The sequence below is a fragment of the Asterias rubens genome, chromosome 3 (genome assembly GCF_902459465.1).
Source record: "Asterias rubens chromosome 3, eAstRub1.3, whole genome shotgun sequence".
NCBI classification, from domain to species: domain Eukaryota; kingdom Metazoa; phylum Echinodermata; class Asteroidea; order Forcipulatida; family Asteriidae; genus Asterias; species Asterias rubens.
In genome coordinates, this window is record NC_047064.1 from 9,219,512 (window position 1) to 9,242,473 (window position 22,962).

The 22,962-nt window shown below is 40.2% G+C and overlaps 1 protein-coding gene and 1 non-coding gene across 3 annotated transcripts in view; one reads left to right on the forward strand and one right to left on the reverse strand.

Annotated features, from left to right (window-relative positions):
* Positions 1 to 22,962, reverse strand: part of LOC117287944 (protein TANC1-like) — an 86,953-nt gene that overhangs the window by 2,329 nt on the left and 61,662 nt on the right. For both annotated transcript variants that reach the window (XM_033768594.1, XM_033768593.1), the window contains 18 exons: positions 21,679 to 22,947; positions 20,913 to 21,145; positions 19,377 to 19,584; positions 17,643 to 17,762; positions 15,750 to 16,025; positions 14,790 to 15,003; positions 13,564 to 13,819; positions 12,531 to 13,186; positions 11,251 to 11,485; positions 10,504 to 10,740; positions 9,728 to 9,907; positions 8,474 to 8,564; positions 7,207 to 7,464; positions 4,914 to 5,089; positions 3,585 to 3,717; positions 2,359 to 2,450; positions 1,723 to 1,869; positions 27 to 127 (listed from right to left, as the gene is read on the reverse strand). In XM_033768594.1, coding sequence (XP_033624485.1) covers positions 27 to 127; positions 1,723 to 1,869; positions 2,359 to 2,450; positions 3,585 to 3,717; positions 4,914 to 5,089; positions 7,207 to 7,464; positions 8,474 to 8,564; positions 9,728 to 9,907; positions 10,504 to 10,740; positions 11,251 to 11,485; positions 12,531 to 13,186; positions 13,564 to 13,819; positions 14,790 to 15,003; positions 15,750 to 16,025; positions 17,643 to 17,762; positions 19,377 to 19,584; positions 20,913 to 21,145; positions 21,679 to 22,947 — 4,882 coding nt within the window. The remainder of the gene's footprint in view (positions 1 to 26; positions 128 to 1,722; positions 1,870 to 2,358; positions 2,451 to 3,584; positions 3,718 to 4,913; positions 5,090 to 7,206; positions 7,465 to 8,473; positions 8,565 to 9,727; positions 9,908 to 10,503; positions 10,741 to 11,250; positions 11,486 to 12,530; positions 13,187 to 13,563; positions 13,820 to 14,789; positions 15,004 to 15,749; positions 16,026 to 17,642; positions 17,763 to 19,376; positions 19,585 to 20,912; positions 21,146 to 21,678; positions 22,948 to 22,962) is intronic.
* Positions 18,454 to 18,526, forward strand: Trnas-aga. Its single transcript has one exon. It is a non-coding gene; the product is annotated as a tRNA-Ser (tRNA).

Consider the following 22,962-nt stretch of genomic DNA (forward strand, 5'->3'; position numbering starts at 1 on the left):
CAACATCATTCTTGGACTGTCCTTACCTGATCGCTCTTTTGGCTCTGGCTCTTGCATAGAACGCCTCAAAACACTTGGGCTTAATCTCTAAGGCCTTGGTGGATAACTCGATGGCTCCCGCAATGTCCTACAGGATCAACAATAAGAGGTACAACATTTGATATGTGACAAAGCAATGTGAAACATTCTAATACTGAATATAAATACACTAAACGTTATGGAGAAGTAATAATATACATGTAAGTAAATAAATATAAATAAATTATATAAATATTTAATGAGTTGGGTAAATGGCCGTAGCTTTGGATCCAAACCGGACCTTCTTCAGAGGCATAAACAATTACCCGAAAAATTATAGCTATCAATCATAAAATTTAGACTTTTAAACATTTATCATACGCACAATTGTATTAAGGGAAAATATAAAAAGGAAAATAAAAATGGGATTTTCGGTGAGCAATAATACTTTAGTAGGCCTAGATTAAATAAATGGTTCCTATATAGCGCTGTTAAAAAATAAGGAATGGTCATTGCGCATTACAAATGAAATCCTTTAGAAAATATATACACAAAAATAGTGAAAGTATACGTAGCACAGCAATTCTAAGTAAACATAATTGTAAATATTCATCATTAACAGTTGTAAGCACTCTGAACATTAGACGGACATCAAATATTAAAGCTGATACATAAATAAAGTCAACCCATGAATTAGTCTTTGCAGGCAACTTTCAATGATCAATTGATCGGTTGAAAGTTTATTTTGTTAAATTGTGCCTTTGCAAGACACACAGCGCATTTACACACGCCTATCCTGTCCATCGTTTTGGGAGGCAAAGCGTACACTAAGGAATTCACCCCCGAATTGGTGGAAATTGTAGACGTGCATTTTGCGGAGGTGCGTTCAACAAATTTATTTAAACCATGCCATGACAACTTGTAAAAAGGTTTGCACTTTTTTTTGTGGAGAACCCTTGAAACACTTGGGAAGACTAGGTATATGGACAAAACTTCAACAAGTAAATGTGTCTACAATACAATTGAAAGCAAGATCCTGAATAGCAAGATCCAATAAATCAAGCAATAGATCAATAAATCTATCAATAAAATCAATTAAATCCATCAATCAATCGATCCAAAAAGTAAAATGGATCAATCAATAGGTAAATCAATCAACCAATCAATAAATATATATAAATCAATCAACAAGTCAATCAAAAAATCAATCAATAAATTAGAAAAATTAAATAAAAGTGAATAAATCATTTTATCAATCAATCAAATAATCAATGCACCAATGAATCAATGAATAATTCAATCAAAACAACAAATCAATCAATAAACAAATGCAATTAATGAATACAATCATTAAAAAACAATCAAATCAACAATCCACCAATCAATAAATCAACCAATTAACTCACTGATCGATCAATTTCAAAAACAGTCAGTTAATAAACCAATAATTCAAATAAGTCATTAAGGCAGTCAGAAAGTACACAGCAAAAGGCAAAGGGGAAAAATGAAAAAGGAGATGAGGGGTGGAGGGTATGGGCTGGTTTGACCACAAGAAGGACAAGATCAAATGGGAAATGAGATAAAAAGTAGTAAACTAGTGACTGGACCGGCTAAAACGGGGGGTATCTGTGGGGGAAAAAGAGACAGCAAAGTTTTGACTAATATCTCAAAGGGTCCATTATTGGGTGTCGACCCTGGACTCACCTCAAGTTTCCTCTTGCATCTGGAGACGTTGAGTAAGAGGTTGACCTTGAGTTCCTTGAAGGTGCGTATCTCATCACCGAAGGCCTCTGTGGGGTACTTCTTCAACGCACACTGGTATTTGTGACACGCCTCTCGCCACTTCTCCTTCTGTACAGCCAAATGGGAGGTTGAGACCAATTGAAATTAATTGAAATTATTTTCCCCCAACACACAAAGAATAAGTGATGAAATAGTCATGAATTATAATTAACATTATATAAAAATTAAGAAAACATCAGGAATGTAGGATAAAAGATGTAGGTCTCCAATTTGTTTTTGAGAAAAACATAGAAAATCAGACTATATTGAATTTTTTTTTTTGAGATTTGGAAAAATTATCTACTGTTGCAGAGTAGATTTTTGGGGGACATTGATAGACTTCTCAGTTGTAAAAAGAACTGTCCTGCTCATTAACTACTACCTGCACGGAAAGTAGGTAATCGGCCAGGACTACTACTTTAGCTTTTTAGTGGAGACTTCTCTTTATTGACTTCACTACCGCGAGGTGAGTAAGTTCTCAATTGGTCTCAACGCTTCGACTATAGCTTGCTCTAGTCATTGCCAGGAGACAATAAAAAAGTTGTAGAATCATCTTACCTTATACAGAGCGTTTCCGTCGTCCATGAGTTTCTTGAGTAGTAAGACCAGGATGTCTGGTTTGGAGGTAGCCATTGCCCATGCAGCAGGACCTGCCATGAAAGAATCAAAGTTGCACACATGTTTTAATGGGGAAGGTACATAGAGTTATTAATAATAAGAAGTAGAGGGCGCACTGGCCTATATACGCGGCCCGACATGCGCGCATGCTGCCATTTTGTCACTTGACAAAACAAGATCGAATAGCATGTGTTTACACGGCCCGGTGTGCGGCCATTTTGTAAGTTGACAAACCAGCATCAAGTAGCCTTATAACTCCAGCGTGTACGTCTCATTCAACAGGCGTACAAAATAGAGCGCGTGTCTCCTTGCGGTCTGGTAGCGTTATGCAAGCAACATCACCAGTGCGCCCTCTAGTTCTTATATATAACTCTATGGGAAGGTAATAGTTGGGTAATCACTCTAACAAATAATGGCAATAATAACTCACTTGGTAAGAACAGCAGCTTTCGATAGTATCAAGCATTTTGAGAATCACTCACTTCGACGTGATTTACATGTAGTTATAACAAAGTGTATCGATTTTTATTCACAATAGTCTGAATCTGAGAAGCATTACTGACAGTTATGTCTCTCATATTGTGTGGTCCCAATTACTGACTATTCTTTCTGCGAGGGCATAATACCTGGACGTCTGTAAAAAAAAAAGGTGACCAGTTTTATTGTATATATTTCCATTTTTATGAGATTAAAACAATCAATGATTACAAAAACCATAGATATACTTTCACTTGAACTGAAGATTAAAACCCCAAGTGATGGTCCTATCGCTATCAGCAAAAATAAACAGGATACCAGTCACAGATGGTACATATACATGTACATGTGTCATGCTATTTTCACTGGTAACCTTGTTCTGGTAAGCAGTATTTCATTGTGCGTAGCTGCTTGTTATGCTAAGCAGTATTTCATTGTGCGTAGCTGCTTGTTATGCTCAATGAAAATGTGCTCCACGCCACAAACAACACAACCATCGTTATGGAAAGGTTTGCGGTAACACCATGTAATGACTATCTCTAATGAGTTGGGATGGTTCTGAAAAGAACCGCTGGTTTCAACTCGACATTTTTATTCGGTATGCTCTGATCGTCCTCTGGAGAAAAACCATTGTTATAGCAGAGCTAAATGAAAACCAGACCAGATGTAGAAGTGCGAGTAATATTTACCTAGTTTGGCTCCTTTTTTGAGTAGTACTGACACAACGGACGTATTCCTGCAGCCAATGGCTCGATCTAGTGGCCGCATACTGCTGTTGTCAACATGCTCAATAGTAGCACCTTTTTCAATCAGAAGCTGAACCTGTATAGTCAAGGACACAGAGAAATCAATCAAGATGAGAACAGATTACTTTCATCAACATTTTACCTTTTTTTCTCCTCCCCTTACTTATTTTTAACTTTTATTTTTATTGATTTATTTGTATATTGATATCCAACAGTGGATAGCCGCCACTTACAGGAATCGTTAAAAACTATGTATAAATATAAATATAAATATAACAATATATAACACTAAAAATTACACAATATTGATAAAAACATTATTATAGTAGACAAAAATAGTACACCAAAACCCACATAAAACAGACCAGGGGTGGATTTCACAAAGAGTTAGGACTAGTCTTATCTCGAGTTAGGACCAGTTACTCGTCCTAACTTAGGACTATCCATGTAATTTGTATATCTCCTAGGACTAGTCCTAAGTTAGGACCTAGTCCTAACTCTTTGTGAAATCGACCCCAGGGAACACCAACAAGTTAGTACACAAACACACATCAGACATTAAAATGACACATGTAGTAAGAATACACAAACAGAACAACACACAAAACCCCAATAGGTACCGGAAAAAAAAACCACACTTGCCAATTTCAACAAAAATCCATTCATCTTAACATTGTCGAGGAGTTAACCGACTTAAAATCCCATCTAATGACAAATTTCTTCCTGATTTTCCCAAGGGCGAACAAAACTAAAATCTAAACTTAAGTAGGGATAATGTCAAGCTTGACATTATATAGGAATACTACAATAAATTTCCTGTTGAATGAAAAAAAAAAGACACTTCATTTTAAGGGTCTAAATGTATGTAACTTTTGTAGGACAAAAAACATTGTCCACAGATTTACACTAAACTTACACAGTTTGAAGATAATGATAGTAGAAAGCTTCCCTGAAAATATTACGTGCTGAGGTGCTGTAGTTTTTGGGAAATGAGTAAAACAATGTCATGAAAATAGTTTTCAGCTCATGAGACGAAAATTATTTTAATCATTTGCAAACTTTCATGACATTGTTTTACTCATTTCTCAAAAAACAACAGCACCTCAGTAAGTAAAATTTGAAGGGAAGCTTTCCACTATCATTATCTTCAAACCCTGTATGTTTAATGTAAATCTATGGACATTTTGAAAAAGTACCCAAATCCTTTAATGTGAATGACGATTAAAGAAAATAACACAAGAAACCATAAACAAATACTGAAACAAAACTTACAACTTGTGGATCTCCAAAGAAGGCAGCAAGGTCCAGCGGAGTCCGACCATTCTTGTCGTCATGATCAATGTCAGATCCTCTCTCGAGTAATGACCTGACGATGTTGAGATGTCCCTTCAGGCATGCCCAGCATAAGGCAGTCAGGCCCTCCTTGTCACACTTTGCAACCGAAGCACCTGAGAAACAACAGGTTTTGTGATTAGACGTCACGATAACTTATAGGGTCTATGTACTTTTTCCTGACACAAAACACAACGTCCACAGATTGACATTAAACTTATACAGTTTGAAGATAATGATAGTAGAAAGCTTCCCTTGAAATTTTAATAACTGAGGTGCTGTAGTTTTTGAGAAATGAGTAACACAAATAATTTTCGTCTCAGTTTTAGCATGTAAAAACGTATCAACCAGTTATGCTATGGTTTTGGTATAATATCATAACTGGTTAAGGGGATTTTAAATTTACTGCTTCCTGAGACGAAAATTATTTTGTAACTTGTTTTACTCATTTCGCAAAAACTACACAACCTCAGTTAGTAATATTTGAAGGGAAGCTTTCCACTATCATTATCTTCAAACCATGTAAGTTTAATGTAAATCTGTGGACATTTTGAAGAAGTACCCGAATCCTTTAAAGGCACTGAACATGTTTGGTAATTGTCAAAGACACGTCTTCTTACTTGATGTATAATAATAATAATAATAATAACCGTATTTATAACGCGCCTTTTGCCAAAGGATAAAATATTAAAAAGAAAATTTTGGCTCAATTGGTCATTGAAGTTGCGAGAAAATGAAAGAAAAAACACCATTGTCACACAAAGTTGTTTGCTTTATGATAGGAATAAAAGACTTCTGGCTAGAAGTCTTTTAATATTTTAGTGAGAAATTACCCCTTTCTCAAAATCTACGCTACTTCAGATTGAGCCGTTTCTCACAATGTTTTATACTATCAACAACTCTCCAATGCTCGTTACCAAGTCAGTTTTTAAGTTAATATTTGTTTTGAGTAATAACCACCTGTGTACCTTCCCTTTAACGGAAAAGTAAACCTTTGGTTTTTGGAATCGTTCCATTGTTTTAATCATACAATAAAACTAACTTGTGACAGTTTCATTTCAAAAGGTGGTCACGTTTGAATATGTCAACGCAGGAAAATAATCACTGATAGGAAACCACTATCTAAGAAACATAACTGACAGATTTGGTTCTCATATTGAAAAAATTGCATTGATTTGTGACAGAACAACTAGAATAAAACAGCCCAATTCTCTGGAATACGACTAGAACCTGAACACCAAATCTAGCTAATTCTTCAAAGAGTGTTTTATGGCCGAGTGAATAAGAACACCGCACCAATCTAAAGCTAGAACTAGAACCTGAACACCAAATCTAGCTAATTCTTTAAAGAGTGTTTTATGGCCGAGTGAATAAGAACACTGCACCAAACTAAAGCTAGAACTAGAACCTGAACACCAAATCTAGCTAATTCTTCAAAGAGTGTTTTATGGCCGAGTGAATAAGAACACCGCACCAAACTAAAGCTAGAACTAGAACCTGAACACCAAATCTAGCTAATTCTTCAAAGAGTGTTTTATGGCCGAGTGAATAAGAACACCGCACCAAACTAAAGCTAGAACTAGAACCTGAACACCAAATCTAGCTAATTCTTCAAAGAGTGTTTTATGGCCGAGTGAATAAGAACACCGCACCAAACTAAAGCTAGAACTAGAACCTGAACACCAAATCTAGCTAATTCTTCAAAGAGTGTTTTATGGCCGAGTGAATAAGAACACCGCACCAAACTAAAGCTCTAGTGTTTCTTATCAACAGAGTGTGGGTCTGAGTCTTCATCTTGACAATTGTGTCCTTCAGCAAGACACTTAGCACTTTGAGGATAACGGCGCTATAGAAGACGTCATAATTATTATTAACCATTATTGCATTGCCTTTAGATGGACATAAAACAGTAGGTCCTTTTAAGTTGTGGTGAGCCCAGTTGATACTTCCTGCAAATGCAAATGCAATACGAAATATGACGTCACAGGCCCGTTTTTGCTGCCAATGTATCACAGAAGTTGAGCACATTTCAACTGATGTGAATTATTTGTTGCGAATTTGTGGCTCAAAATTCGTATGGCATTCGCATTCGCAGGAAGTATGAACTTGGCTTCATGCACATTAAAAAAACACAATTACACTTATAATAATATGATTATAAATAGTCCAAACATGGGGAGAACAAAGACAACCACAAGTGTGTTGCATGCATGAATTGGAGTTCATCTCTTACCTTTACTGAGTAGCACCTCCAAAACAGCAAGGTGGCCTTCCCCTGCGGCCAACATCAACGGCGTCCTACCGTGGCGGTCAGTCTCCTCCAGGGAGGCGTGGTTGAACAGCAGGATGTCTACAATCTCCCAGTGGCCACGCCTAACTGCGCAGATCAACGGCGACATCTGAGACTGGTTGGGGGCGTGGATGGACACGCCCCTTTTGAGGAGGAGCTTGATGACTTCTGTGCGGCCGTTAGCGCTGGCAGTCGTTAGCGCTGAGGATGAAGGTGAAGGAAATGAATATCCATTGGAAACCATTCAGCAGCAATGGGGTGTTTATGGTGGACCAACATGGGGCGGATTGCAGGCTGGCTTTATAGAGTCAGTGGGTAATACTAAATGATTACACAGTCAATGTAACTCACAAAACTGACACAAATGTTCAACACAAAAATGCAACAGTTAAAATAGTCATTAGTACAAGGGTTACAATGACAGATGATATAAAACCATAAACGTGTTAAGTGTGTAAACATAATAACAGTTCAATCAAATGCAGCATTTTAACAATTCAACCGAAGACAAAGAAATGGAAGATTATCATATCAGCACATGTACATGTACAAATGGTTTAATAATTCAGTAAAATGTAGCATTATTCTATCACGACCTCGAATTAAAGGCATCTAAAAATACACAACTTGTGCAACAAGGTTTTTTTCTTTCCATTATTCTCTTGCAACTTTGACAACCAATTGAGTTAAAATTTTCACAGGTTTGTTATTTTATGCGTATGTTGAGACACACCAAGTGAGAAGACTGGTCTTTGACAATTATCAAAGGTGTCCAGTGCCTTTAAAGGGTCTATGTAACTTTTGTAGGACAAAAAACACAATGTCCACAGATGTACACTAAACTTACACAGTTTGAAGATAATGATAGCAGAAAGCTTCCCTGAAAATATTACGTGCTGAGGTGCTGTAGTTTTTGGGAAATGAGTAAAACAATGTCATGAAAATAATTTTCGTCTCATGAGACAAAAATTATTTTAATCATTTACAAACGTATTTCCATGACATTGTTTTACTCATTTCTAAAAAACTACAGCACCTCAGTAAGTAATATTTGAAGGGAAGCTTTCCACTATCATTATCTTCAAACCCTGTAAGTTTAATGTAAATCTATGGACATTTTGAAAAAGTACCCAAATCCTTTAAGCAATTCAACCAAACAAAGAAATGGAAGATCATCACCACAAGTACAACATTGAAATATTGTGTTTACCTGTATCTCCCATGAGTGAATCAGTCTGATCGATGTCTACAAGATGGCTGTCGGCCTCAAGGCCAGGAAGATCCAGTAGAAACCCACACACCTACAGTCAATCAGAGTCAAAGAAGAAGATAAGCAACCTCGTTCCCAGTGGTGATCGATCTCACCGCGCCATTATTTTCCCAGCATGCCTTGCTCGATCATAACCCCTGGAGTGCGTTTTGGCGACCCCAACCAAAAACTGTTTCTGACGTCATAACCAAAACGGTAACTGAGCTCACAACTCGGTTATCGTTCAGTCTGAACAGCAGAACCAACCACCAACAACCGAAACAGTTTTGGGTTGGGGTCGCCAAAACGCACTCCTGGAATTGGCAATTTAAATGTGCTATATGCTAGCACATTTAAATGAGCCATTATTGAGCGTACATATTCATTATTCAATGTTTTCTACGAGCGCACGCATGTCTTTCGTCTTAAAGTATGTTTTTGTTTTTGTTTTAAAAAAATGGGTTCGTGTCATAAAAAACGAGTTTGTGTTATAAAAAAACGCGGGTGTGATCAACGTACAAAACTACGCGCGCACACACTTGACATAATATGCATAACCATTTCCTGAGCCAATCAGCGTTGTTTCCCAGTACATCCCTCCCAGTGGTTAGTGACGAGAGGTATCGATACGGCGCGCTGCCCATGGTAGAGAGGCTTGAAGATAAGTCTTTGCAAACTTACTGTCAGCAACATGTCTTGCGACCAATTTCATAGAACTGATTTTGTGCTCACTGTGTGAGGTGAGTTTCCAGTTCAAAGCGCTGCTAACCGTAAGCACATGAAAACACATGCTTACCTTCCGGCGCTTACTGTATAAAAATGAATGATTGATGTAACAATCCATATCCATTGTGAACGAGTAAGCTGGCCACAAAATTTTCTTACTAATTTGTCCAATTGGTAAAGACGGCAAAACACAAGCATGAAACCAGACATGGCTTCCAAGGTCTTACCTCTTTGTGGCCATTAGCGGCTGCGGCTATGAGTGTCTGCCAAGAAGCCCAACAAACATGCATTAAACCAGACATGGCTTCAACACTCTTTGTGGCCATTAGCGGCTGCGGCTATGAGTGCCTGCTAGAAAACCCAACAAACATGAATTAAACCAGACATGGCTTCAATACACTTTGTGGCCATTAGCGGCTGCGGCTATGAGTGCCTGCTAGGAAGCCCAACCCACATGTATAAAACCAGACATGGCTTCCAAGGTCTTACCTCTTTGTGGCCATTAGCGGCTGCGGCTATGAGTGCCTGCTGAGAAGCCATTTTCCTGTTGAGTTTAGACGTCTCGTGAATTGACCAATCACATTGCAGTATGAAGCTGACGGCTGCGAGGTGGCCGTGCTCGGCGGCGTGGACCATTGCACATTTATTACTCTTGTCGGTTTCAATCACCTAAAGAAATTCCGGAGAAGAAACATAATGTGAATGATGGAAGGGTTACCAGTTAGCTGTAGGGAACCAATATTCAGAGGAAACTTGCTAAAGATGACCATTGCAACCGTTGCATATATACATGTATGTCGCCATAGGACAAACAGTAGAAATGCACACGTTTGTATGCTCCATGCACAACTAGCCAAAGAACTGTCTTCTGTTAACCCTAGTGAGAAAGATTTTTTATGTGATTTTTTCTTTCTTTAATTTTCTTAAATTTGTCTAAAATACCCCAAACTAGCCCCCGATTTCACAATGACTACAATAAGTATTGTTGTCTGGATACTAAATCACAATTTATTGATTTAAACCACAACGAAACTGACTGGGTAAACTTTTAAATGATTTTTCCGAAAAATAAATCATAGATACTAAAACATTGTTTGTATGAGACAGATTGGCCGTTTTTAGCTTGGTGTGTGTTTATCTCTTATGGAAGTTTGCCACATTCCCTTGATGGGAAGATCATCTAAACAAACAAACAAACAAACAAACAAACAAACAAACAAACAAACAAACAAACAAAACCAACAAACAAACAAACTAAGACGTACCCTAGATTTCTTAATGATCAACATCCTCATGATCTCGAGATGACCGTTGGCGGCTGCGTAGCTCAGCGCCGTCATCCCGCGGTCGCATTCCTCGTTCACGTCAGCGTCAAACTCAAGCAGTAGCGAGACCATCTCCGTGTGACCCTCCCTGGCCGACACGCACATGATGGGGGCGCTGTTCAGTACATCCGTGTGGTGGTTGGGGTTGGCACCAGCGAGCAGTAAAAGCCGGCTGACCTAAGGGGAAATATGAGAAGAAATAACATGTAAAGGGCCATTCAGAATAGTCAATGTTTTAAAAATTTGATTTTTGTTTTGTTCCCCTTCAAAATTATCAGTGGATGGGTCAGAAGAAATAACCGGAAATTGAAATTCAATTTTTATCACGAAAAAAAAGGAGAAGACAAAATACCCAACTGGACAGGAAAGTCCATTTCATTCCTACTCCCAATTAAATTACAAAGCCCGGAAAAGCAGTTGAAGACTACTGGTGTTGGAGACCTTTGATCTAAAATATATGCCGCCAATTCCACCAAACTCTTCCTCACTAGTCGTTTTTTTTTTTTATTCATGGGTCCTCACTAGTCATTTGTGTACAAAACCAAAAGGGATTGCTTCAATACAGGAACAACAGAAAGAACAATAGGTTTCCTGTAACGTAATGGTCAAACACGACTGGGTGAGATGACATGAAATGATGGTTACCCCAAATTTGAGTCCTGCAAAATGCTCAAATCAAACTCTAACCTTGACATTTGGAGAGAAGAGATTCCTCCTGGTAGCCAGACTGAAGGAAAGCTGGTCTGTATTGAGGTGCATCCACACTGCCTGCAGCTCCCTCGCTGAGAACCCTCCCAGCTGCCTCCCTAACGTCTTGTAGATGTGAGCCTTCAAGATGTGATGCCCCAGCTCAAAGGCTTGGTCGCGATTCAGATGCCTGGATTGACGGCTGAGCTTGAAGGCTAACAGGGCGTGGCCGGACCTTTGCAGAGACAGATTAACTCAAACAATTAGTCTTTTTCTCAAACTGTTTCATGTAAAATTATTTTGGCATTTAGATGATTCAGTTCTCTAACAAACTTCAGACAAATATAACTTCAGACATGCATCTTGCTTGCCGTATTTTTGTGTTCCATTTTGCATTATAAAGGATATACCTTTGGTTTTTTGTACCTTCCAATTGTTTTAAGCCTATATTGAAAGTTATCACACAAGCGCGAGTGGAATACGGAAAAATTTGCCTCGTTGGATATGGGACGCGGAAGCGCTAATTTGTTCGTATTCCACAACCGCACGTGTTACACTGAATTTATCTTCCAGTCTCACGTCAACGCGCAAAGTTTAAAATTTCAGAAAATTATTTCGCGACGAAGCGCACAAAGTTAAGAATGTAATCTTTGCACTGTCCGTATACGGAGCGTGATGCATTGACATTCACAATACGCACTGTGCAATCAAAACAGAGGAAGTAGTATATAGGTTTTTACACCATCTCCAGTTCAAGCATCTGATTGGTGGATGAGCGCGTACTGGAAGATAAACACGATAAAACTAACCTATGTAAATCTCATTTCGTTAGACGGAAGCTCTTTTGAGATGTTGAAAATCCAGAGCAGTTACATGTATGTCCACGCAGGAAGAAAAATCCATCAATGGAATCATTATTAGGAACCTTTCTGACAGAATTACTCCTCAGAATAAAAATTTGTGAAATAAAAAGCTACTTTATTTTTCCCTAACCACATAACGTAAAGTGCAATGATTCTCAAAATGCTTTATACTATCGAAAGCTGATGTACATCAAAGTTGTTATCCGCATTCATTTAAGAGTTATTTCTAAATGTATACCTTCCCTTTATTTAAGTATTGTCTGGCTAAGGGTGCCTTTTGCTTTGCTTCAGTAAGCAGTGCTTATGAATTATAAACAACAATTGTTAAAGGACAATCCACAAGCAGAAATGTCTGAATACACTCTTTCTTAACTTGACCCCCCTTTGAGGTGAACGATTTTACAGTGACTGTCTTACCTGTGATCACACATGAACTTAACACTCTCTCCTTCATCCCTGCGAATCAACCACTCTCTAAACGACGGATGATAGAACATCCTCGTCCCGTCCTTTCGGAAACAGAGAAAGCTCGAGACCATCTCGATTCTCTGTTTGAAGTCTTCCTTCTCCACGTACGTCGTGATGTACCCGGCGTTCATTACGTCCAAGACGAGGAGGTCAGGGAGCGGGTAAAGGGAAGCCAGAGCAATGTTTAGGATGGGAGAGACGCGATCAAACGCCCTGGTGGTTTGGAACTTGAGGTTACAGAGCAAGAGGTACACCTCGGAGAGGTTGATCGGCAGGACCTTGTAGCTGGTGCTCTTCAGGACGATGTGGCCCTTCTCGATCAGGTCCAGGGTGAGCTTCAGGTACAGGAAGCAGCCGCGGCTCAGAGACTGCAGGTGGTTTCGGAACTTGGACTGTGCCGAGTGTTCCAGCTTGCCATTCAGGAGGACGTTGTCGCGTACGGAGGCGCTCTGCTGCAGACGGAAGTTGATGTATTGCTCAGCGTCCTTCTGCACGTGCTCCGACGAGGTGCTGGTGGCGTTGGTCGTTGACTTGTCCAGGCATACTTTGTGCAGAGGAAGCATCTTGACGATGTCGACAAGAGAACTCCTAATTGTGATGATCACCTAGATTAGTTAAAAAACAATCAAATCCATTAGGTATATAAACAGACAAAAGTACTACTTTAGACAAAAGTTTTAAGACTTGCCCAGGCCCCCTTTTAACATTCACTGTCTGTACACATGACATTCATAGTATTTTCTTTCTTCATTTTTTACATGCTGAAAAATTTCAGACAATCCCGGCCATATCTCGTTGGGCCCCTCGCATCACAGCCCCGGTGCCCCCTTTCAATGTTGGCTCTCATTGCTTGGTATGCGCTGCCATCAACAATGAGCGGGGGTAAGGGGGAGAGAATGTTTACTTGCACGTTGCAAATGGGTGGCCCCCTAGCATTTTGGCCGGGATTGTAGATGCCCCCACGGTAAAGAACAGCACAAACCTTGATCCATGGTGGGAACTTCATGATGTTCTTGGTGATAAACGACGAGATGGTGTCCCCGTAATCCGACTTATGAAACTCGGCCTCGCTCAGACCGTCCACGAGTATCAAGCAGGTATCCATGGCGATGCGACCCTGGTTCTTAAGCATGTTGAGAGGCTCGATGATGGCGCGGGAGAGAACCTCAGACGGGCTCTGCGTACAGTCTCTCATGCTCAGTAGAGACTGAAGCTGGGGCTCACTGAGAAGTAGCTCTCTGCAAAAAAAAAAACCACAGAGAATGTTGAAAGGGTTTGGGTACTTTTTGTACAACACAAACGTCTAACGATTTTATTAAATTTTCCCAGTTTAACGATAATAATGGTAAAAGCTTCCCTACAAAATATAACTTGCCAGTGTGCTGTAGTTTTTGAGAAATGAATTAAACACTTTTCACAAAAATAATTTTTTGTCTCAGGGAGACGAAAATTATTTTAGCATGTACAATGGATTTACGCGACTCTCCTGAACACATTGCTAGATAATTTTCACTTTTTTATCAAAAACTTGAAAACTAATGAAGGTGAAACTTCTACAGGTAAATTATGAGACATACATCTTCAATAACCATGAGTAGGGATTCATGTCATGGCCAAAAACTTGATCAACAAAAGGTATCAAAACCACCAGGGAAAATGACTGGGTAAAGTTTCAAATAACTTTGGGTTCAACAAAGAAAAAATTTACTAAAGCTAGAACCTGTGACCTCCGGATTAGCGTGCTGACGCTCTCCTTACTGAGCAGGAAAGTTTTTTTCAGAACTAATTAAAGCCTGTCCAGAGCCAATCTTGCTTATCAGGCCAGTGTCTATATCCAGTTTCCTTGGCATTCAACAATTAAGAATATTTCTTTTCCCCCTGGACAGGATGGCAGTCTAGTCTATCACAGGTTACTCCCCAGGTCTCGCCGGTACCTGTTCAGCAGAGTGTGGGTTCGAGTCCGAGTCATAACACTCCACAAAACACTTAACTATAATAGCTTTTCTCTACCCAGGGGGTTCTAAATGGGTACCTGTGAGGGCAGAGATCGTTCTTGTGATTAAAATGTGTTTGACTCTTGAACATTTCAATGAATCAATCCCAGGGGTTATGAGTGAGCAAAGATTACTGGGAAAACATGGCGCAAGAGATCGATCACTTCCCTGAAAACAAGTTTGCTCACCGTGCAATGCCTCAAAACCTACTTACTTGTATGGCTGCAGACAATGAGCCAGTTGTGCAGCCAGCCCATGTACAAACTCAGGCACCATACACGTAATGCTGTTATCCGCTTGGCAGACGTGAAACGCACCGACCTGGGAGGCAAGAGACATGAGAGCCTGCTCAGACTGTTGGCGTACCCTCGTCAGCGTGCTGGAACTACTGTACAAGCTCACCCCATTGGGTGGGTTAGTGTTTTTATCTGCAAAAGGAAATAGAATAATAGATTTAGCATCAAGGATAAAGAATATAATTTGTTTTTACTACTGCAACGATGTGTATTAACAGGGATGCGATAGGCTGTTAAAAGAACCCCTAAGCTTGCGAGGGCTAAACCTTGCAAACGCAAAAGCTTGGGAGCGGGAAAGCTTGGGAGCACGAAGCCTGCTTATATTTATCCTTCTCTGCAATCTGGGGTGTTCAATATGGCTTCATCTTCATGTTCTTATGATTTTTATCTCAGTTGTAAAATATAACAAAATTATCAGTTAAAAGCAGAGGAATCACATCCTATTGGTAATTGTCAAAGACTAGCCTTCACAGTTGGTGTATCTCAACATATGCATAAAATAACAAACCTGTGAAAATTTGAGCTCAATCGTTCATCTAAATTGCGAGATAATAATGAAAGAAAAATTACCCTTGTCACACGAAGTTGTGTGCGTTTATATGGTTGATTTCGAGACCTCAAAATCTAAATCTGAAGTCTCGAAATCAAATTTGTGAAAAATTACTTCTTTCTCGAAAACTATGGCGCTTCAGAGGGAGCCGTTTCTCACAATGTTTTAAACCATCGACCTCTCCCCATTACCCGTCACCAAGAAAGGTTTTATGCCAATAATTATTTTGAGTAATTACCAATAGTGTCCACTGCCTTTAAGCACTGTACACTCAGTATTTTCTTGAGTTCTATAAAAAATAATCCAACAAGTTCTGAAAGTTTCTAACCTGTGAGTGCTATTTCCGGACTGCTATCGTTGACCAAGAATTGGCTGAGTGCGCTAAGTGAGACCAACTTGGCAACGATAGTCGTCTTCCCCGTGCCGACGTCCCCCAGTAGGACCACGCCCCTCAGCTTGGATGTCGGATCCTTCAAGAGGGAACGATCGAGGTCGATGAAGAGCCACTCTCGACCAATCAGAGGGATGTCCTGATGGAAGCCAGGGATCTCAAAGGCGATTGGCCTGAGGAGAAGCTGTGTCGGCTTGTAGTTGGGAAGGCGGGCTGTGGAAAAAAAAATTCCAATAAAATAAATTGAATCAAAACTTGGTTTTAAACTAGCGGTTGTTTAGTTACGTACTTGGGGAATGGGCACAGAAGTTGTAGTGTGAATGACTCAAGTCATGTCGTGTAAATTTGACCAGCGTGGGTTATCATTTTCTTAAACTGGTCCACTACTAAGCACTGTGCTATGAAAACAACTATTGATAACCAGCGATGCGTCCATGCCTGGAGGGCTGGTTTCAAAATAGTATTTGACTAGCGTAGTCTAACTATCATCAATTATAACACTCCTTACCAATATTCTGCCTTTTAATTGGTTTAGAGCGTGTCACATGATATGCCTTAGTTTTACTAGACGACGGCCATGTGATTGTGCATCGGTTTGCCGTGTGATAGTGCATTGGTTTGCCGTGTGCTAGTCTGAAAACTATCACACGGCGTGCAGTACCCAGACGTCCGTTGCGTGTATGAGGATGATAAATTAATAAGCTGTAACCATTTCGGATTACATGACACTACATGCAGCACAGAAAATTTTTTCGCAATCTGTATTCGTGTCGGCCGTGGATTGTAACATTCAGGTCTGTAACTTAATAGTACAGTATTTAAAAATGTTTGGGGTGTTATAAAAACAAATATTGACTGATTTTACTTGTGCTTCGCCTCGGGAAAATTGAACGCTCCGGGATCATCTCGGTGTCATAGTTTTAACTATAGCACTCGAAGCAGTCAATATCTGTATACTAGACAGAGTTCAGGCTAAGTTAGCAGAACTATGGTCAACAATAGTCCTTTTGCAAGCTTGGCCTATACGCCACTCTTAATATTTATGCATGAGGTACGTCACAATGCTAACTCAAAACAGGGCGATGGGCGCAGCCACTGCAAGTGATGGGGAACGTGCGCCCATAGCCTCATTTTGGGTAAGAATTATGACGTCATGCATAAGTATTGAGGGAGGCATATACTGTCAGCAAAATATTTGGAAAATTATAATATGAGAAAATATGTGAGATTATTTTCTGTAAGATAAACCAAACGACATGCCGGTTTAATGATAGACCATTATGTCCAAATGCACATGATCGGCGCAAATCATCAGAAATTTTGCGCTATGGTTTATACGGGACTCAAAGACTCATTGATTCAATACGGTGTCCTATTACTCATGATCAGCGCGCAATGGATTCTGGGTGAAATCTGAGTCCAGGCAACACCGACAATCATCCTAAGGCGTTGATTTTGATGCAATGCGATGCACAACTATCAAATGTAGCATAGTTATATACCAACTACAACAAGGCGTCCATCTTGGAAGCTTGATTTATTTTCGAATTGTAAACGGTTTCCCATGTTGCATTGCGGTATATTGTTAAGATGGCGCATCCGCACGTGGGCTATTAAGAATTTCTTTTATCCAATATCACTGTAACCAAGCGTTAATCACATGATGGTATGTAGTTAGACCAACTGTAATGAGTCGCCTATTTATGAATATGTATGAGATACAGCTACATTTAACATCGCTGTAAACTGCAAAAGAGTCAACTTTCACCCATTGTATTCATTCTGTTTTTGAGCATCGATAAGAGATGTTCATCTTTGAAGACTTCTTACCTTTCATTAGATCAGCCGTCAGCTTGCCGGTTGATTCTTTATCGCGGAGCGACCGTCTGATCATGGCAGCACGACGCCCTCCAAACAGTGGAATGTCATCCAGAGCTTCTGGACTTGAAGCTGGGGAGGGGGAGAAGAGAAGTAATGATAAACAGTTCTTAAATATGTATATTTGGTTTGCGGTAACACCATGTGTGTATCTACTTGCCAGGTAGAGTTTGTTCTTAGAGAACTGTCTTGCTTTATTCTACTGCCGCGGAGTAGATAATCGCAGGTTCGGGAGACCTCTCCGTTCTGAAAAGAACTGTCCTGCTTTTAAACTATTACCAGGGCGGATGGTATAGAAAATAGACTGGACTACTACTTTAGCTTATAGGATCGTAATTAACTACTGCCGCGGAGTCAGTTCTGAATTGGTATCAATTTGGTCCCATATCAGGCATGTGAGCGGATCATGAAAAAAAGCAGAAAACTTGTCTGGATTTTGGGCCAGCACTATAGTCAGTTACATGTAGCTCATCATTTTACTGGTCACACAGCGTTTCCACTAGTCCCTGTTTGTATTAAATAGAGATACTTTTCAATACTGAACTAGCCAGAAGGACCACTTCAAGAGAATCCATGGTCCTCATGTGTTTTAACTATCATTTGGCTAGCGGACCACTGTTAAGGTAATAATAATAATAATAATAATAATAATAATAATAATAATAATAATGCATTTTAAACATGCAAATTTAACATCTATTTAAATCGTTTGCAGTACCTGCTGCTAAACTATAGGATACGAACTGCCTCTAGCCACCGGGCAATCTCGGTGGTCTAGTTGGTATGACATTGCTCTAGAATTGCAAGGGTCGTGGGTTCGAATCCCACCCGAGTAAAATGCCTGTGATTTGTTTCACAGGACTCGGGGAAAGTACTGAGTATACAGTGCTACACACATCGGTGTATATGGGTAAAAACCCAAAATTAATAATAATGCATTTGTAATGCGCCATCTATCTAATGTACAAGACCCTATTTCCAGGCGCAGAAAAAAAAACAATACATACAACAAAAAAGAAATGTAGAACATAATACAAAATTATACAATGAATAATCTACTGTCAAGAGGATTTAAATAAATGAGTTAGAACGCAGGTGTTTATTTCCAAACACATACTTTAGAAGATTTACAAATGAATTCTGAATAACCTTTTTCCATTCCTGACCTAGTCCTAAAAACTTCAGCAAACTACAAAACGAGACAGAAATGTTTTTAAGTCTGGTAAACGACATACTCCTGGTCCAGTGAAAGTCTTAGTTGATATTTGTCTTGGAATTTGAGCGCCGTTAAACCGGAGCGAATCTAAGATAGCTGGGAGGCAGGATCACGGTGAGAGGTTTACAAAGCAAGGAAACAAAACTGAGAGTGTCGTATTGCAGTGAGGCAGTATTCAAATACTGTGCTAGCTGACATTTTCAGTTTCCACAAGGAAGGATTTTCCAAAAAGAAAGTCTGTAAAAAAAATTCCCTTTTTATGTGTTTCAATCTTTAATAACTGTTTTGTGTATGCATGAATACATGTACCCCCAAAACTGATACAAACATGTTTGAGAGCACCCTCACGCGGTCAAAAATACAGCGCATTGGATATCATCAACTTAACATGAGCCAAGGTGGAATCAGGTATCATCATAAACAATTCTTTTTCAGTTTCAAGAAAAACTTCTGCTTCTCTCCAGACTTACTTGATGCGGATCGATGCCTGCCTGTTCCACTCAGCATAAGTCCCGTCGCCGATGAGTCTCGAAGCGCAGGAGAAAGCGGCCCAGTCTGGTTCACGATGTCTCGGCTCTCTGCCATCAGGTCTGAGTGCTGTTTGATCAGCTGTGGTTTGGTTGCCGTCCGACGCTGGGGACCATGCTCGGGACTGCCTGACCCAACGCTATCTGAATCCTGAAAAGATTTAAGGCAGAAAGGTATACGTTTGGTAGTTACTCTTAAAATTAATGACAATAAAAATTATAGGTTAGAACCCAAAGCAGCTTTCGAGACAAAGCATTTTGAGAAGCATTTCACTCCAAAGAAATCCGATAATGTAAAATGATATCAGTTTTTATGCACCTATATTCGATTCTGAGAAGCATTACTATTGTGTATTCCTAAGGGAATAATGTCGTGCTTGGACATACATGTTCATGCACATATAATTCGCTCTCTTAAAAACGTGACCTTTTGACCTAGTCAAGTTTTCTTTGTAGAGCACCAAAATTAATAAAAATTTACCAAGTCTTTTTCCCTTGTGAAACATAAACATTTCAAAAAGTCCCAAATCTGCTTCTACGTGTACGTGTGCCCTAATCCACCAACTAAATCCAACAAAAACAAATTCAAGTTGTAGAAGCACTTTTGTAAAAAATAACTTAACTCATACAAAGTGTATGTTACTGGTATAACTTTTGAACTTGAAAATATTCATTTAAAAGGATAAACTTGTAGGCTGTAGGTGTCATTTTTATATTCTGTTTCTACCCCCTAAAAAGTGTGGGTATCGAAACGAAAATGTAAAATTCTTTTATTTCGAGTGGTGTCCTCGGTCATTGATATTACGGCTGAGGTTTCTCCAGGTCTTCCTGTCCCCCATGCATGTGGACACTTCCCTAGCTGTCACAAATCCAGTGTCCTTTTTCAGCAGATCGACATAGGTGAGATGGCCTCAACCTCTTTGGGCTTGCCTTTGCTTGGGCTCCCAGAGCACAAGCTTGCTGGCTGGAAGCTCAGGGTGGCGATAGCAGTGCCCTGCAAGCCTCACTCTTGTAGCGCAGATTTTGGCACAAAGTTTTTTGGAACCCGAGATAGAGGTCTGTGTTTGATTTATGTTCTTCGCTCCCGACACCAAGCACCTGGCGTAGCATTCTGGTGTCGCAACCATCAAGTTGTTTTTCTAGAACAGATGTTAATGTCCATGCTTCACACCCATAAAGTAGCACTGATTCAACAGTGGTTACGAAGAGCTGTAACTTCAGGTGTTTACTCATCTTTGTACATCATACATTTTTCATGCTGTGGAGTGCTTTCCAGGCCAGAGCTTTCCTAACTTTGATATCCCTGCTTGTGATGTCAATCCACGACCCTAGATATTGGAAGTCAGCCTGTCTTTCAAGTCTGTCCCCATTGATTGCTTTGAGGCATGTACCCTCATTATCTATATTGTATTAAAAGCAACTTTTGTACACCAAACATTTCTTCAACAGAAATGTTTTAATCACAACAACTTGTCTCACCTGTTTGTCTCCAGCTATGTGCTTTAAGCTACCTGGAACTTGCTTTGACACCCGGCCATCCCTCTCTGCTAATGGTATATCCCTGAGGTTGCTATCTGATTGGCTAATGGAAGATCTAGAGGTCGGATGCGGGAGGGTTTTACTCTGTATACTTGTTGGTGTGGGTTCTCGACTTGGGTGGAGTGGAAGCGTTGAAGTGTGATTTTTACTCAGTGCAGATTTTTGTTTTTCAGCTGGAAAAATAATCGTAGCAAGATTTTTATTTATTTGAGAAAAGAAAAGAAATTAATCACATGTTTAAAATGATAACCATTTCAAAAAAGTTGATAAAACTGTTAGTTCTTGTACCAATATTCGATACCATTTACATTCTGTTCTCATTTGATTAAAAACACTTCTTGGGAGGGGCAAAGTTTATGATAACGTGTACATAGTCTGATCAGTGCGAAAACATCCGATCTCCTAGAGTAGCACTTCCTTGGGTGCAAGTTTGAAATTGTAAAAACGTAATATCCTGCTTAAAAAAACCCAAGGATGTACACATAAAACAAGCACACACCGAAATACCGCGCTTTTTTGATCCAAAAATGTTTTTGCAAAAAAATCGAGATATAGAGTTTTGACACAGACCATTTTTTTTTTTTTTTTTTTTTTTTTTTTTGCCCTGACACAAAGATACAAAACTTAATCCCAGGTGCCAATCTAACCTTTCATTCAATTAGATATAAAACCAGTATCAAAGAAATGTATAACCATGTTCATTTACCATCAACTTCCCGCTTGCTTTCCAAAAATTCTTGCATCGTGCCGACTCTCGATGACATATCGAAACCCTCCATAGACGAAACCATAGTAAACGACGGGTCGGTCGAGGAGTCCCCAAAGGTCAACGAACTATTCCCGAGAGTAGAATCCATGGACTGGCCTCGGCTGTGTATCGGACTGGTCACGTTGGGTGGACTCGTCCGTATGTGCTCCATGCTTCGGGGTCTCTGATTGGCCAGTTCTGTCTGCTTCATGACGTTACTGACCGGAGTACTGTGAAAAATTCTCGGAGTGTCCTGCGACGCCTTTGACGGTACGGGTGAAACATTTTTCTGCGTGGGCGAGATCGCAGTCTTTGGAGGTACCACCGGTTTCTCTTTTGGGGAGAGTGGCTGTGAATCCGGTACTTGACTCTCAGCTTCTTGTCGCTGTTCAGCATCAGCAGAGTCAAACAATTCCTTGAGTTGTTCTTCAAGGCAAGACTTCCTTGTCTCGTGACTGTGATAACTGCCAGGTCTGACTACAGGCCGAGGAGCGGGCACAGGGGGTTGGTTCTGCCTGTTGCGGGAGACCCGATTATCGATGGTGTGAGCCCGTATCGGAGGGTCTGCCTTCTCACTCTCCTGACTGATATAACTGTTCGGTCGGACGTGTCCATTTTTGCCAGCTGCTTTTTCCGGTCCCTCCGGTGACTTTCCTGAGACAATTGGACTCTCGTAGACAGCCGGGTTCTGACTGTACTCCTGCACTGTTCTCCTTACTTTGGCTTCTTGTACTACAGGTTTTGTGACCTTGGGGTCAACCAGCTGCTTCGTTTGACCTCCAGAGGTCAATGCCTGCGACCTCTGTCCGGCATACTCGGCCGAAGTTCTCAAACTGCTCCTGCCTTTCAGAATTTGACTCTCAGTGTTATTGTCTTGATTGTTCTGCCGCACCGACGACCACTTCTTGGCCTGTTTGATTTGGGCACCTTGTCTCGCATTCCCAGGTGTAATCATCTTCCTGGGGTTGAACTCCTTGCGCTCACCATTGTCCGCGGTACGACCTTGTACTTCCGAGATGGGAGAAGAGTGGCTTCGATCCCGCAAGATGGCAGTGTTTGCTACGGGGGAGCTATGGAGAGGAGGGAAGAAGGTGCCTGGGACTGTCTCGTCGCTGGAGGGCGATTCAGGAGGAGGCGGCATCTGAGCTTGCTTGAAGAGGAACCCCAGACGATCCATCAAAGCTTCTGCTGCTTCAGACGGCGCTGGTGGAGGTGTACTCCGTCCATCTGAAACAGAAATGA